This window comes from Montipora foliosa, chromosome 2 (assembly GCF_036669935.1).
Source record: "Montipora foliosa isolate CH-2021 chromosome 2, ASM3666993v2, whole genome shotgun sequence".
In the NCBI taxonomy this organism is placed as follows: Eukaryota; Metazoa; Cnidaria; class Anthozoa; order Scleractinia; family Acroporidae; genus Montipora; species Montipora foliosa.
The window spans coordinates 56,652,302-56,667,301 of NC_090870.1; the positions used below are offsets into that span (position 1 = coordinate 56,652,302).

Sequence of the window (15,000 nt, forward strand, 5' to 3'; positions counted from 1 at the left end):
AGGGCGAAAACCGTAACTTGTGACCCGTGGAGTAAAAAAGAAAAAAATAAACTTAAGTTAAAATGCAAAATGCAAAATCTCTCTCTATGTATATAATTTATTTATCTATAATATATATTAAATAATCCTAAAAAACTACATTGTGTGTACGGTCCTCTTTCTATCTAAAACTCAGACTGCAACCTTGAAAGTCCAGGCAATATTCAACGTGCCCGAGAGCAACGACCTCTGCATCTTCCACAGTACGTCTGTGCTTCTGCCTCCCACGAGCTCGCGCATTGTGACATCCAGCATTATTATTATTATCATTATTATTATTATTATTATTATTATTATTATTATGATTATCATTATTATTATTATTTCCTCTGCGTTTTTCACAATTACTGGCCTCGTTTGAGGAAGAAAAAAAATCCCTTTGGAAATACATCAGAAGTGAATCGCCAACCATTTTCCAGGTTTCCAGAAACAGGGTTGATGCAGGGTGAGAACATCTGTAGATTAAGTTAAATGTTGGTTTTTGAAGAAGTGGGGTGGAGCTTACCATACACCATTGTGTCTCGGAATCGATTTTAAGGACCTTTAAGACTCAACATCATGTGGGTTGCGCTTTTTGGTTCTTTACTACACTACATGTAGCTCTGAGACGCTTTCCTCTGAGAAGTTTTCCTCCTTATTTAATGAGTAAAGAGCAAAAATAGACATTAGGTGATAGCAGTACAATTTTTCATTTTGATAACCGATAGGTCATTGCAGCTATTAACGAAGCAATTTGACCATTTGCAAAATACGCTGATCTCATTAAGTCTGTCTTTTTTAAGGCTTCTTAACAACTCCTTTAATATGTTGCTTCCTTTAACAATAATTATTATTATTCGCCAAAGGCAAGGTGAATATCAGTGAATGAAAACTGAGATGAAGTCAAGGTTTTTATTCACTGATATTCACTGAGCCTGAAGTAAATACCAGTAAATTGTTTTTTGTATAATTACGTGTACATAGGTGATTATTTGAAAAATATGCATTTTCTTCAAAACAATAATTTTAACAAAACGGCTTGCAGCCATTTTGATAAAAAAAACCACTTTCGTGAATATCACAAGTGCAACCAATCAGAGAATTTTCAATAATCACCTATGTAATTAAACCAAAATAGTACAGTCACCTTTATAGAAAATTGTTTCATATCCCCCAGTTCCAAAATATTCCCCATCATAAACAAAGCTTTATTTAAGCAAGTTTCCAGATAAAAGATTATTTACAGAATATTAAATTAACGCAAAAAACTGGGGAAAGGAAAGTCATTTCTATTACTTGAAGATATTTTAAAGATTTGTACATGTAAGTCTTCAAACTTTAAACCCACTGATCGTCCTTTTCCTTAACTGTTCTAAATTACAGTCTCATGTTTCACCTTGCAGTTGGCTTAAGCATCATATGACATTCACAGTGTTAAAAATTAGAAAAATCTTGAGCAGACATAAAACAGAAAGTTGTTTAGGGTGCTTGCAAGATGCTGTTTCCATTCTTCAGTTGGAAAAAACCACCTCATCAAAAGGTTTACTTGAGACATACAAGCATCCCCTTCTGCAAGCAGGCAAAAGATTGTTTGATGACCAAACTCTTGTTTACATAATATTTCCAGACCTCTATTCACAATATGGTGGTGGTGAACCTGATGTATAGGATGGCGGACTGGTGCTTGTTGGTGGGTGGCTGTTAACTACTTGAAAAACAATAAATGAAACCAATATCAGCAAATTTTAATATTTGTTTAGTGATTATAAGCATTTGCTACTGAGTTTGCTTGTGAAGAATTGGACAGACCACTTTAATACCATTATGTTGAAATGGATGATATGAGTAAGTACAGGAACAAGCTTTGCTATTGCCTCTTTTGGGTCTGACAATACCACCCCTATATATCACTGTCTTGCTTTGCCCTAGCAAAATCGCACCCTTCCATAACATAATTAACAATTATTCTATGAGGGTGCGTGGGATACGAAGTGATAGATAACCCACCAAGTTGGTTATAATCATTTTATATCTAGCAAGGCCTAGTAGAATAATTGTTTTATTAAAAACTCCATGGTGTTCCCAGGGATAGTATTGTCGACTATGGCAACAATTTCTGCCACGGTCTATTCCGATCCAAAACGGCTTTTGGCGGCCATTTTTTTCTCAGAGCTGCAAAATGTTTTCAGCTTGCTTCATTGCTGATGCATTCCTTGGCCATATTAGGTACAGCAGGTAAATGAATTGATAACCTGTGTCCGGTGAGCCAATGAAAATGCTGGAAATCTGATATCCGTAGTCCAGTTTTTATGTTGGTTGTAAAAGACAGTGACCATGCTTAACAAACAATGAATTATTATATGTTAAGCCACCCCCACCCCTCCCTCCTATCCAATTTAGGTGACATCTATCACTATTTTGCCTCGTCGTAACAAAGACTAGTTTCACCCTTCCATATAGTACGAAAACCCATTGTGTGCTAAGCCACCCACTCCCCAGTTAGAGTCTTTCAACCCTTTGCCCTGGCAAAAAATTAACTACCGTAACAATCCATGTAACTGTACAGTTATTGTGTGAACACCCTGAGCTAAGATTTTGTGGATGACAAAAGTTTCTTCATGTCTGACATGAAGTTTAGCAAAAGTTAATCATTATTGGTGTACAGGTTGGTCTTCTTCCCTTGACTTTAAGATATACAATATTATTAAATGTACTTGCAACTCCGATCCTAGGTAATTTTAGATCATTTTAGGTCATTCCTTGTTTTAGTGACTACGACAAATTCTCCCCCTTAATCTTTCCACCTAACCTCCTAGCCCAAGCAAAGTTTTTTTCTTGGCAAGACTTGCTTTTCCTGATACCAAGATTGAATGGGAGAGGGGAGTGCAAGTGGTCAATGTAATGTAAAGATGAATTTTTCATAACAATTACTGTAGACTTCTCAGTTCAGTGTCTCGACTACATTGTACCTTTGTCACTTACTGTAAAGAATCATTATTGATCTTAATAAGAAAATAACCAACCTTGAGTTGGATTGCTATTACTGGTAAGCTCATCTGGTGGCACAGGTGCCCCAGGGTCTCCAGGGCACGGTAAATTATTGAGATCCACTTGAGGTGACTCAGGTATTCCTGTGACTACAACTGTAAGCTTTGGATCCACTGCATGACTGGATAAGCTTCCACTGAAGGTTGCCGGTGGTGAGTGTTTAGGAACTGGGGAATGGACAATAATTATTTGTTTTTATGATTACAGACTCCTTAGCTGCTCGTCTTTCTTTGTATTTAAGTCTTAGCATTACTATTATTGTTCAAGCGATCCAACCATAGAATGCATCTCAGTATAATGGGTGTACTTTTCAAGAATTGAAAACAGTGGCTTAAATTTATAATGGCGACTTTATTAAGTCACCATGTAAGGGTAGAGGTATTTTGTAGGACACCAAATACCAGATTCCAAATGCAGCATATTGATCAGCTTTGTAAGTTATAGACGAGTTCACACTCTTGAGTGCATCATGGGTGCAAGGCAACATGGCGGGTAATTCAAAGGTGTGGTATCCGTTCTTTGGAATTCCTTTATCATATGGCTTTTTTTGTCTCCATACATTCTCTGTAATTTTGTGCCTATGGAAATACAGGAAATGTATGGCATAAACTTTATTTAATAAAATAATTTGTACAATATCCATTCTCTCTAAATTTATTCTGCCACACATTTGAGCGCTGTTTTGGAAAATAAATTCAACTCAAAATTGCATATCACCGTTTTGAGCTTTCTTACAAACCTTGGAATTTTTTTCCATCTTGCCCTGATTACCCATGATGCACTCAAGAGCTTGAACTTGTCTATTCAAATTACTTATGCACAATAATCAAATCTATGCATCAACTTGAAAATTGATTATCTTTCAGTTATTGTAGTGCACATCAACACAGCTATAATAATGTATAAACACAGATTTTAAAATGGCTAGATTTCAGTTATTCTAGCGTACATGCATGTCTACATCCATGGGTATTTGCTTCAAGACCAATTTTAGAATGCTCAGCCTTCGGAACACGAACAAACAACAACTATCACGTATTCTTTGTAAACGGTTTCCACTCAAAATCTCAGAGATAAGAGACTTTATGCTTAAAATTACTATTAAACTCTTAACTTATCAAATCAATCATTAATTTTGATTCTCAAAAAAAAGATTTCATTTCTGGATGTCTTTAATTAATTCCTTACTTCGCTCTTGCTTTCTTTCCTCAAATTCTTTTAGAATTCTTTCCAGTATGTATCTCTGACCGGTGCACTTTTCTCTTATTGCGTGACAAAATTGGTCAAAGCCCGCAGATCCTCTAGAATCCACAAGATCCAACAATTTGTTGTTCTTCTGAATCGTGGTTTTCTCGGCTCTAATGTTTTCTTCGTCAAATTGATCAAGTACTCTTTTGGACCTCAGGTAAGTTATAATTTTGTCAGTTGCTAATTTTTCCACCAACCAGTCTCTAAGATCGATTAAAACGTCTTGTTTTATCGCCTCGTAAATGTCACTTTCTTCAACGGAAGTCGGATAGTTTGCGGCCATGTTGAAAATACATTTAAAAATACCTTGTTTAGAAAAAGCGGAAGTAGAGCTGCCGTTTAATGCGTCATATAACTTGAGACCAAATGCCAATCCAGAACAAACAGGAGAGAATTTAAACGTTAAACAGTTAGAAAAGACAACAGTGAAAGTCATATGTATTGTGTGCTGTCTGTAATGACTTTGCCTCCCTATGAATGATGCAAGTCAGATAGATGGTCTCCAATATTACATGTATATATATAAGTACACTATAATAAAGGATACATAAGCCCCTAACCTGGCTGAGAATCAGCACCGCTGGCTGTTTTTGTCAGTACTGTGTGTTCGAATTCTAAAATGGCGGACAAGGCAGTCCATCTTCCGATGTAGAAAAACGTAATGGGTCTTCCAAATCTCACTCCGGAAGAGGAATACCTTCTTAAAAAGTTTGCAGCATTGAAGAGAAAGGTATAGCCATTCATATGGCCTATACTTACTTTTAGCAGTAGTTAGTTTTAGTTTTGGGTGACAAATAGTTGCACGATAGGGGCAGTGTGGAACATTAATTAATTACGCTTTAGCAGACTTGGTGTAACGTTTCACGATTTGACACATAAACATGGTGGCTATGTGTGACACTGAATTCTGTTGTTGCTCCACAAAGAGCCATTAATAGTTGAGTGTTAAGTATTTATGAGTCAATGAGTCATGAGTCAATGAGTCAATGAGTCAACGAGTTAGTGCAGTTAATTAAACCATAAAATGAAAGCTAAAATTTCAGAGAGTGCTTAGGCCTAATCACTGAAACGAGGGCTTAGGCTTAATCAACAAATTATTGCTATATTGACCGTGAGTCTCATTGACTCATGACTCATTGACTCATTGACTCATTTGACTCATAAAACATGCGTTCTCTATGTTGAAAGTTTACACGGTCAAATGCCCCACCAGTTCTCCATGCAAGAAACAATTTTAATTGAAGTAAAAAGACTTAGAGAACTACTTCAAAAACCTTTTCCAGCATTGGAGGCTGCTGTCATGAAACATTTATTAATTTCTTTTTTTTAAGTTGAATGGTTAACCAGAAGGATTCACCCAGTCTTGACAAACTGGACGAGTTAAAAAAGATTCTGAGTTCATGTTTAATTTTGAGCAGTGTTGTCATCCTTGTACAAGGCTGTGCTCTAACGGTGCCCGGTCGCCTGAGGCGACTAACATATGGCTTCGTGCGAGTGATAAAAATTACCCGGTCACCAGGCCAGGCACTCCGGTCTATTCTATTTTGAGCAGATAGCAGATACGGCGGCTAAAAATTTTAATTTGCTGGTGGTTACAGTTTACGAAACCTCTAAGAAAAGGTTTTTTCTTCGTACGAAACAATCGGTTCAAAGGCCGTTCAACATGATTTCACATGTAACATAATCCGTGACTCTTTCCACGTGACGGCCGGCGGCCGCACGAATTTCAATTCTTTCTCAAAAAGTAGCTTTAAATTTGGAACGTGGAGTTTGGCATTTCTTGGTAATAGTTTTAAAAAAGAGTTGTTACTGCTGCTCTGACAGCGCTAAAGCGCGGACGGCAAAGCGGAGTCGCAGTTTGTGCAAATTTAATATTAAATTTTTTATGATTTTTCACTGCTGCGCCTGCTTGGCTAAAATATGTGTAGGTTACGGTTGTTTGAAATAAAGAAATAAAAAAAGGGAAAGATATCATGTTATTTGTTGTTGTTTTAAAAACAGAGCAATCCCGCGTTGTCTTTGGTGTCGTGACAAATCATTGCATGCCCTAAACAAATAACGTTGTGACTGGCGCTTCGACCGAATCCACAAACATTTTACTGATAATATAAGGAAAAAATACTTAAGTTCTGTCCTGTAGCGATGATTTTCGTCCAGATCAAGATGACTTGCTCAAAAAATTAAGATTGATAGCTTTTGGGCCGTGGCGGTTTCATTATTTCACGGCAGTTTTCACAAAAGCTCCACGGGAATCAAGCGGCATTGATTCACGTTTTGAAAATTTATTTTCAATCGAACTGAAAGGTTTACCTCACTTTTAAACCTGAAAATGAACGGTGGCATTGCCACTTTTCTCTTCTTTTTCAAGTATGGCGTGAAAAAGTTGACGGGTTGCGGGTTTTTCTTGCACTAGCGAGTTCGACGATCACCAGAGCGGTAGCAGCAATCTTTTGTTAAGAGAGAGAGAGATGAAGATCTTGCTGCGTTGTTGATCTCAGATAACTAATTAATTAATTAATTAATTAATTAATTTGGGCGACCAACTTGGAGGGCTGGGCACCCCAGCTGAAATTCTTGGGAGCCCGAAGGGCTCTGTGAGCACAGCCTTGTTGTATCTTGAATTCCCTATCAGTTCATTTAGGAACACAACACTTCAAAAAGAACTTTTTTACGTCAGCATTGTACAAGATTTACTAATTTTCCTAAGTTGCATACAATGTAGCTTTCGCTTTTTCCGTCCCTCTAGCTCTATTCATAACATTCTGTCTCAGGTGATCCCACCACATCTGTACTTGCTCTTCGGTTAAGCGTCATTTCTTCACAAGAGGTTGCAAAGCTGGTGGATTATTTCAGTTCTTCAGTTATCACAGATGGTGGCACTGCTCTGATCGTCTTTGTGCTATGGTGTAATTTTAAATTTAGCGGCCACAACCGCTTTACAGTTGGTTTTTTCCTCATTCCAGACTTTAAATAATCATATGGCATTTTTCATTTTAAAAAAGATAATTAATATAAGCTACTACTCGGTACAAAACCGGCACACATGTAGTTGTGGTGAGGTAAATTCCTGTGAAAAAATTCTCTAGGAAATGACCACTGACCTAACTATCCTCTTGTCAAATGCCCAGGGTATGCCTGGGAGGGGGGGGGGGGGTGGGGATGGGTACACTTTGAATGGAGTGGTACATAATACTAAATTACAATACAATTACAATAAAATTAAATACTAAAAACTTCGTGATAAATGGCGACATTTCGACGTTGGCTGAACATCATTATAAAGACAAAGTTATTTGAAAATTACAAGCTACGTGTATAAATAAAAGAACGATAGATGATAAGGAGCCTGTATACATGTACATGTACATGTAGTAAAGGAAAGGAACAATGAAAATTAAACAAATTGATTGTAATTTTCAAATAACTTTGACTTGATTAATGACATTAACCAATGTCAAAACATCATTGTTTTTAACAAATTAAAGTGTTTAGTATTCTTTACCATGTTTATATTAATAATATGTTTTATCGTGGTTGTTTGTAGTTAAATGTTTTTCAAAATCACTTCTTTGTAAATAACAAGTCAGAAAAAAGATAATCATAAATAAATAAAATTTTGAAAAGCGTTCCTTTATAGTTAAATTCTCTAGCATGTGCATTTTCAACTTTTTTTAAAAATGATGTTAAAGATAATACATGGAACTGTTTAAAATCTTTGTCTAAAAATTGTTCCAAATTAATGTTGATGACTCTATGGAGGAAACCTTGCTGACCTGACTTTGTCTTACTTGGGGGAAATCAAGGGATTCTCTGTTTCTGTTATGGTAGTGAATAGACTTGCGCTTTTGGAGAGACTCATTGACAAGTATGTGGGGGCCGTACTGTTCATGCACCTGAAGGTCATTACTGTAACAGTGTCTCTGTAGTGAAGCTGCTCATTTACTGGTAGCCATTTGATCTTGTGGTATTTTGATTTTATCCCTCTGTAGAGAAAGGCTCTTCAGAAGGCAAAAGAAAAGACTGAATCTCCAGTTGTAATTAAGCCAGGATTGAAGAGAGGTAATAAATGTTTGCACAGGTCAACATAAAGGTTTTGTTTTGTAATTAATATGAAAACTAACTTTAAATCCACTTTGCTCAAAAAAGAATACTGCACTGTATTAAACCCCTTCTTTATCCAAGAATGCTCCTGAACTAAACCATTCACGCATGTCCTGATTATGAAAGCAATGACTACGACTTGTATAATAATTAATTTATTATATAATTATATATATAATATATATACTGTACATATTATAGACACCTGAAAAATTCAGGCAGCTTAAACAGAATGAGCCCAGGACCTCAGAGATGCCAGTGCAGTGCTCTCCCAACTGAGTTATGAAGCCACACAGAGAGCAAGACAATGATTTTTTTTCTTTTTTTCTTTCATTCATTGAGTCCTTTCACAGGAACAAAATGGACCCATTAAATTGACTTGCAGTCCAAACTGTGTGGCATCATAGCTCAGTTGGTAGAGAATTGTACTGACATTGCAGAGGTCATGGGTTCAAATCCCATTGAGGACACCTGAATTTTTCAGGTGACTATAATATAGAGACAACATATTAAGTATTTGTTGAAGAATTATTATCCATTTATATAAAGTACAAGGATCACTTCCGCATTTCAACAACTGATTTATGTATATGTAACAATATTATTATAACGATAATATTCTCATTATGTAACAATCAGGCTAATAAATATATTTGACTTGCAACAAGTTTCTGTTTCATACATTTTTTTTTTCATCCATCACACAATTACAAGAATAAAATACTTTTGTTGGCATATTTTCTGTGCATCTCTACTGCACTGTATCAGTTTGGTTACAGTATGTGTTCATTACCAGTCCTCTAGGCTTCATATCCAGTCGTTAATGCTTACACTTAATTAATAACCCTAATCTTACCAATTCCTAGACCTAATTGTGGTATTCCTCACCAAACTACAGGGGTAATGCACATACAGTTTCCTTTTGGAATAAATTATTATAATAATAATTATTTAGATGCACCAGTGGATAGTCCCCATGCTCCAGAAGATGCCAAGGAGATAGCAAAGAAACTGATTGCTTCAGGGGTATGGTTTTATCAATGTGTAGACACTAATAACTTATAAATTATTATTATACAATGCACACTGTAATAAGCAGAAGTGAGACCCATAATGGTCTTCCAACATACATGTATTCCTGCACAGCAACTTCTTTAATAATGTTCATAATTTACAGTGTACATGTATGCTCCAATTTGCCTTCCATTTAGCCTGTTCCAGGCTCTCAGATAGTCAAGAAAACGAAAAGAACTGCGTGTGAAAAGCAAGTGGGGCTTGGGTCGAGGCGAGGCGGGAGAGCCTGTAAGCATCTCTTTAAATTCTTCATTCCGGTATACCAGCTCCTGGTATACCCTCTGATTGGTCAATTTTGACAGTTTACATCAACACTTTCGTCATCATTTTGATTCACGCGCGGAGCCCGAAAGAAAGCGGTCAACTCTGTCGCCGAGTGTCTTAAAGTATTCCCAAACGTACAAGCCCTCAGATTCGAGCAAAAGTTGTGTCTGTTCAACTTTAATAAGTCGAAAAAACGATCCGTTTGCAATGCTTCCAACTGGTTTTGGTAAAAGCATAAATTTTCAGTTACTGCCACGCGTTGGGAAAGCGCTTCAATGTTGTGATACGACATCTCTCCACACCGCTTACAATATAGCATCACCGGGTACGATGTATAGTTCGCATTTGACACAACTATTATGTCCCCTGCACGCCACAATTGTTAGCATTCAACAGCGCTCTCTGAAAACTCTGACGAACGAGAAAAAAAATATATTTTGTTATTCTTTCTTATGCAAATACTTGGCTGCGTATTCGAATTCACCAGCTAGGGTCAATTAAATTTCTGCCTTCATCGCCTTTGAAAAAATGAGAGCAAAAAGAAAAAACCACTTTGAAAGAGAGCAAAAATTTGCCAAAAACAGGCTTGTATTTCCATTGTATGTCTTAAAGCTTTAAAAGATCAAGCGATTTCAGGAAGAGAAGGTGATGGCTACGTGTCTGTATACTGCAAATGAAGCCATCCACATGAAATATCAATCTTTCAAATTCATTAACGGTTGTCCTGATGTATCAGAGCTGAAGTTTATTGATGAGACCATCTTATCATCTAGGCCAGAAACTTCAATGGCCGGGTTTCTGTTTTCCTTGGAAAAGTCAACAGAGCGTCGGGAACTCGCAGCTTTTGAACTGGTCGTGTCTTTTGGTCGAATTTGCTAAATCTCCTGTCGGTGATTTCCTTGACACTCGTTTCCCGGTTGCTTTGACAATGCCTTCGTTCGCTTGTAAAAAGTTATTTTCCTAAAAGTGCCTTAAATTCTAGCTAACGTACTCGCACAAGCGAGAATTAACGCATCACCTTTGAACAACAATAAAAGAATCGAGCTTGAACTCGCGTGGGACCACACAATGCCACCCTTGTTCAATACTTTGACATTGACATTTTGACATGTGAAAGGTTATTTGCAAAGTGGGCGGAATGAAGAATTTAAAGAGATGCTTACAGGCTCTCCGCCTCACCTCGACCCAAGCCCCCTCTCGCTTTTCACACGCAGTTCTTTTCGTTTTCTCGACTATCTGAGAGCCTGGAACAGGCTAGTCTGGGTTCAATGTGTTAGCCATTTGAAGGGATAAATGATCGAAACTGCAAAAGCGATATTGTGCTTATCTTTTTTGTTTCCCAGGTGAAATTAGAGACAGATTGGTGTTAGAGTGGTTTTCATTTGAGCGTCGAAAGTAATTAGATAATTACTTTGGTTTTGCATTACTTCACTCAGTGATTGCTTCAAAGTTCTCGCGCCACTTTCTCAACCAATCAGAAGTGAAACCAAAACTAATCATACCTTGCGCGTGCACATTTTCCTGCGCTTTGTGTCGGCTATGTGTAATTACTTCAAGTTTTGATTGGTTTACTGGATTGTCTCCGTCCTTTTTGATTGGCCAAAGTGATTACTTTGCTTTTCGTTTTACGACACTCATTTGAAAACCGCTCTACAATTTGACAAGAAGTACTTAACGCGTCAAAAACTCTGACAGCAGTCCATTGTCAATGGACAATCCGAATTTTCTGTTGCTGGTGCAATGGGAAATTCTGAATGCCTCTGTTACAAAAGATTGTGCAGTCCCTCTGTCTATCTCTATCACCATACTCCCCTCTGCTCGCTTGCGTGACCAAAGCGGGAAGCTCCACTAACTCAGAAGGGACTGCGAGCAGTCTACATTGCTCATCATAGTGATCTGATTGGATTGTCAGCTTTGTCAGGATTGTCAGTGGGATTTTCATATGAAAATTGTTCCATGGCACGCAATGCTCGTACATGTAGGGTGAATGTGGGTCTTTAACATAATTTTATTATGCAGTGTACCTGCATTCATTGCATGCTTGCCCTTGTATTATAGGAGGTGAAAATAAAAAAGGATCCTGTCCACAGAGAATTTAAAAGGGCAAAAGGTGGAGAAAGAAGGATAAAGGTAGGGCCCTTCAGCAGCATAATTATCAGGGTATACATTTTCAATCATTGAATTAAGTTCACCTGATGTCCTCCCATAATACTTTACTTAATTACTTTTATTATTTACAAACAAATCATAATTATACAAACAGGACCAGGCCCACAGTTAAATGTAGCATTGCTATTCTACATGTAGGTGGGCCACTCGCACAATTATCGGTATTGCAACTGGCTCTCACAGCAAAATAAACAAAAAGACACTGGTCTTAGAAATTGAGTTATACAAACAAACGCCTCAATACACCTCTGTCATCATTGGTAGGTAGGAATAGGTTAATTCTATTCATTACATTTTCAAGAATTATGCTGTAACTACACCAATTGTATGGAAAATCAATAGCAGTCCAGGACAAGACTTTTAAAAAAGAAACACCATTCTTTCCTTTGGCTTTGAAAAGTGTAATACTTGTTTTTCAACTCTGTGGATACTTCATAGAGGTTGGCACTAATTTTGCAAGGTTGACCAACTTATAGCTGCAGTAACTTGATGCCTCGTCATGCCTTGATGCCGCGTCATGGGAGTCAGGGTGGCTTAGTGGTTTAATTCTATTGAGCCTCCCACCACTACTAGCCGGGGTTCAACTCTGGCCCCAGCATGCATGTGGGCTAAGTTTCAGTCGATCTGGACCTGACTCAAGGGTTTTTCTCCGGGTACTCTGGTTTTCCTCCCTCGTCAAAATCGACTCACAGCTAATTAACATCTAGCTGTGGTGCTGTGCTCCGACATCAACATGGACTGTATAGCGGCAACCAGAGGCACCTTTGTATGCTTTCAGCCTGATATCATGACCTGTGCCCTTCGTGATTCAGTCCTCAAGACTGCAAGTAAAGGGTGATTAGCACTGCCAATTATTATTATTATTATTATCATTATTATTATATACATTTTCAGTATGGTACAGATTTTCTTAGAATGTTTATTAACTCACAGATTTTATTTTAAAATTCCTCTTGTATAATAACAGGATTTCCAGCAGCAACCATCTTCCTCCAACAGGAATGAACAGCAGGTATTGTACTCCTTTTTTGCTTTAATTGCCCAGCAGAAATTCTCGAACAGAAAAGGTGTTTCCTGTTTGCTAAGGCAAAAGCTTTTTCCTCTGAGGTAGTTATAAATGTATCCTTTCCATTCATACCTGTCCAGTAACCTAGTAAAAATAATATATTTATTGTGATGCATCCTAGCTTCAAGGAGGGACTCTGATATTAAAAAGCTTGTGGTTTCATTTAAATACATGTACACTGTAAGGCTCCTTTCAACTTTTTCGTCTCATCTGCTTGTCTACCTTTTGACTGTCCTCTTTTTGGCATACAGTCTGTAGTATTAGTTGACAGTGTGGTAATTACACATACAGCAAACTCAGTCTGAAGCTCAAACTCTTAAGGCTAGAAGCTAACCATTGTGTTACGATTTTGCTTTAGTCACGTGCGGCAGCCATGAAGAATCTGTATGAAAGGTACCGGTATAATGAGCATCAGTTAGAGCTTAATATTCTTTATCTGCAAAAGCCAGTTCAAAGTACAGTATATGGCTTTCATATTTGCCATTAACCCATTCACGTCTCAACCCATTAATGATTAAAATTGTCAGATGGCGTTAGTATGTGTAATCAAATGGCGACGAGTGAAATTAGGAAATAATTTCACGCGCGAGGGAAATTATCAGAATTTTGACAAACTGCAAGTGAAATTATTTCCTAATTTCATGAGAAAACCATTGGATTACCTTTTAATGTCGTAGGTGACAAATTACGCTCACAACCGTTTGTAAAATCACTCGAGTACTTTATCCAACTGCGCGGGATGGATCATCTCCAGGTTTTTTTCAAGGCTATTTATGTCACACCACTTCTCAAAAACTCTCACCCAGTTAATTGTGCTCTTTCACGTATTTAAATTTTCTGCCGCTTCTTTTAATTTCGTAACTTCTTCAATGGTCACTGTCTTAAATCTAGACGCCATCTTGGTTCTGATCGAGATACAAGAGATGTTACCGTGGCAATTTTGTAATTTCACATGTGAAATTATAAATTAACGCTGAAATTTCGCGCCTAAATTAAGGAGTAATTTGTCACCCATGATATTAGACAGAGTAATCCATTCACACCTCAAACGCCTTTAAGTTAGGATGCCCCCCATTGACAAGTAAAATCGTCTGGTGTTAGACCAAGTAAAATCTATCAAGCCAGTGTCACTCTCAGGGGTCAATGGGGACATACAGCTGTAGTTTTTGAGTGAATCTAGCTGTTGTTAACTCTTTCAGCCCCGTGGGGTTCCCCATTGACGAGTAAAATCGTCTGGCGTTAGACAGAGTAAAATCTATAAGTGGCACTATTGGGAGTTAAAGGGTTAAATTAATGGGGACTGAGTTTAATTAATGAGTCATTTCCCTCTGGTGCGTTTCCTGCTTTGGTAGGACAATAATTTTTTAACAATGCCATATTGTTACTGTTCATTACAAGAAGATTTCAAACAATAATTTCAAAAATTGGTGACAGGCTTAAATTCTTGTTGATGAAAGAAGAGGCAAATTAGGTTTTTAAGTAAACCATTCATGACCATGTTACTTTAAGGAAGACCACTGAAATACATGTACACTGTAATAATTTTTTCATAATTTAATTCTGATCATGTACCTTGGCTTTGCCTTGATTGCAGCTTTGTACCCTCTTCTGCCTCTCAAAACAGACGCTTCTCTGGAGGTACATGCATTGTTGAACTTTACTTTATTTTATCTTTAAGTTAGAATATATTAGAGAGCTAGAGCAATGATGACGTCAGCAGCAGTGAGAACCTCTGAAATGGAAATTTGTGTCATTACAATCCCTTCCCAACAATGATATCCTTTGAATACAACAAAAAAATTCTTGTAACCCAGGAATGAAACTTGTGGGAACAATGCTTATTATAGGGTCATTCCACGGTATTTCGTCCGTTGCGGAATCTACATTCAGAGCTTTTTGGTGTGGGGTATCTTGACATTTATGCAACATAGCAAAGTAATATCACTTCTGCATTGTAGATGACTATTAGATCTATGCACAAGAGTGGTTTGATTCGTACTGATACAGATGAT

General features: G+C 37.4%; 2 protein-coding genes and 1 non-coding gene across 4 annotated transcripts in view; 2 read left to right on the forward strand and 1 right to left on the reverse strand.

Moving 5' to 3' along the window:
- Positions 1-81: 81 nt before the first annotated feature.
- Positions 82-4,787, reverse strand: LOC137990991 (B-cell lymphoma/leukemia 10-like). Of its 2 annotated transcripts, none has more exons than XM_068836121.1 (3): positions 4,255-4,787; positions 3,042-3,233; positions 82-1,723 (listed from the first exon to the last, which is right to left on the reverse strand). In XM_068836121.1, the coding sequence occupies exons 1-3, from the start codon at positions 4,748-4,750 to the stop codon at positions 1,650-1,652; spliced, it is 762 nt and encodes a 253-aa protein (XP_068692222.1). In that variant the 5' UTR covers positions 4,751-4,787; the 3' UTR covers positions 82-1,649. The 2 variants fall into 2 exon arrangements, with proteins under 2 accessions (XP_068692222.1, XP_068692221.1); XM_068836120.1 differs by having other exon boundaries at positions 82-1,726; positions 4,255-4,785.
- Positions 4,788-4,887: 100 nt separating this feature from the next.
- LOC137993649 (negative elongation factor E-like) overlaps positions 4,888-15,000 on the forward strand; it is a 22,930-nt gene continuing 12,817 nt past the window's right edge. The window contains exons 1-7 of the mRNA XM_068839615.1: positions 4,888-5,044; positions 8,304-8,373; positions 9,371-9,441; positions 11,812-11,883; positions 12,890-12,934; positions 13,347-13,381; positions 14,583-14,626. Of these exons, the coding sequence (XP_068695716.1) occupies positions 4,976-5,044; positions 8,304-8,373; positions 9,371-9,441; positions 11,812-11,883; positions 12,890-12,934; positions 13,347-13,381; positions 14,583-14,626 (406 nt within the window). The 5' untranslated portion in view covers positions 4,888-4,975. The remainder of the gene's footprint in view (positions 5,045-8,303; positions 8,374-9,370; positions 9,442-11,811; positions 11,884-12,889; positions 12,935-13,346; positions 13,382-14,582; positions 14,627-15,000) is intronic.
- Positions 8,813-8,885, forward strand: Trnav-gac (transfer RNA valine (anticodon GAC)). Its single transcript has one exon. It is a non-coding gene; the product is annotated as a tRNA-Val (tRNA).

Bases quoted from the DNA above. Each gene is read 5' to 3' on its own strand.
- LOC137990991 (XM_068836120.1), bottom strand. From the start codon at position 4,750: ATGACTTTCACTGTTGTCTTTTCTAACTGTTTAACGTTTAAATTCTCT. The intron at 3,234-4,254 runs GTAAGGAATTAA...TCCATTCCCCAG, and splicing joins GGAAAGAAAGCAAGAGCGAA to TTCCTAAACACTCACCACCG. The intron at 1,727-3,041 runs GTTGGTTATTTT...TTGTTTTTCAAG, and splicing joins TAATAGCAATCCAACTCAAG to TAGTTAACAGCCACCCACCA.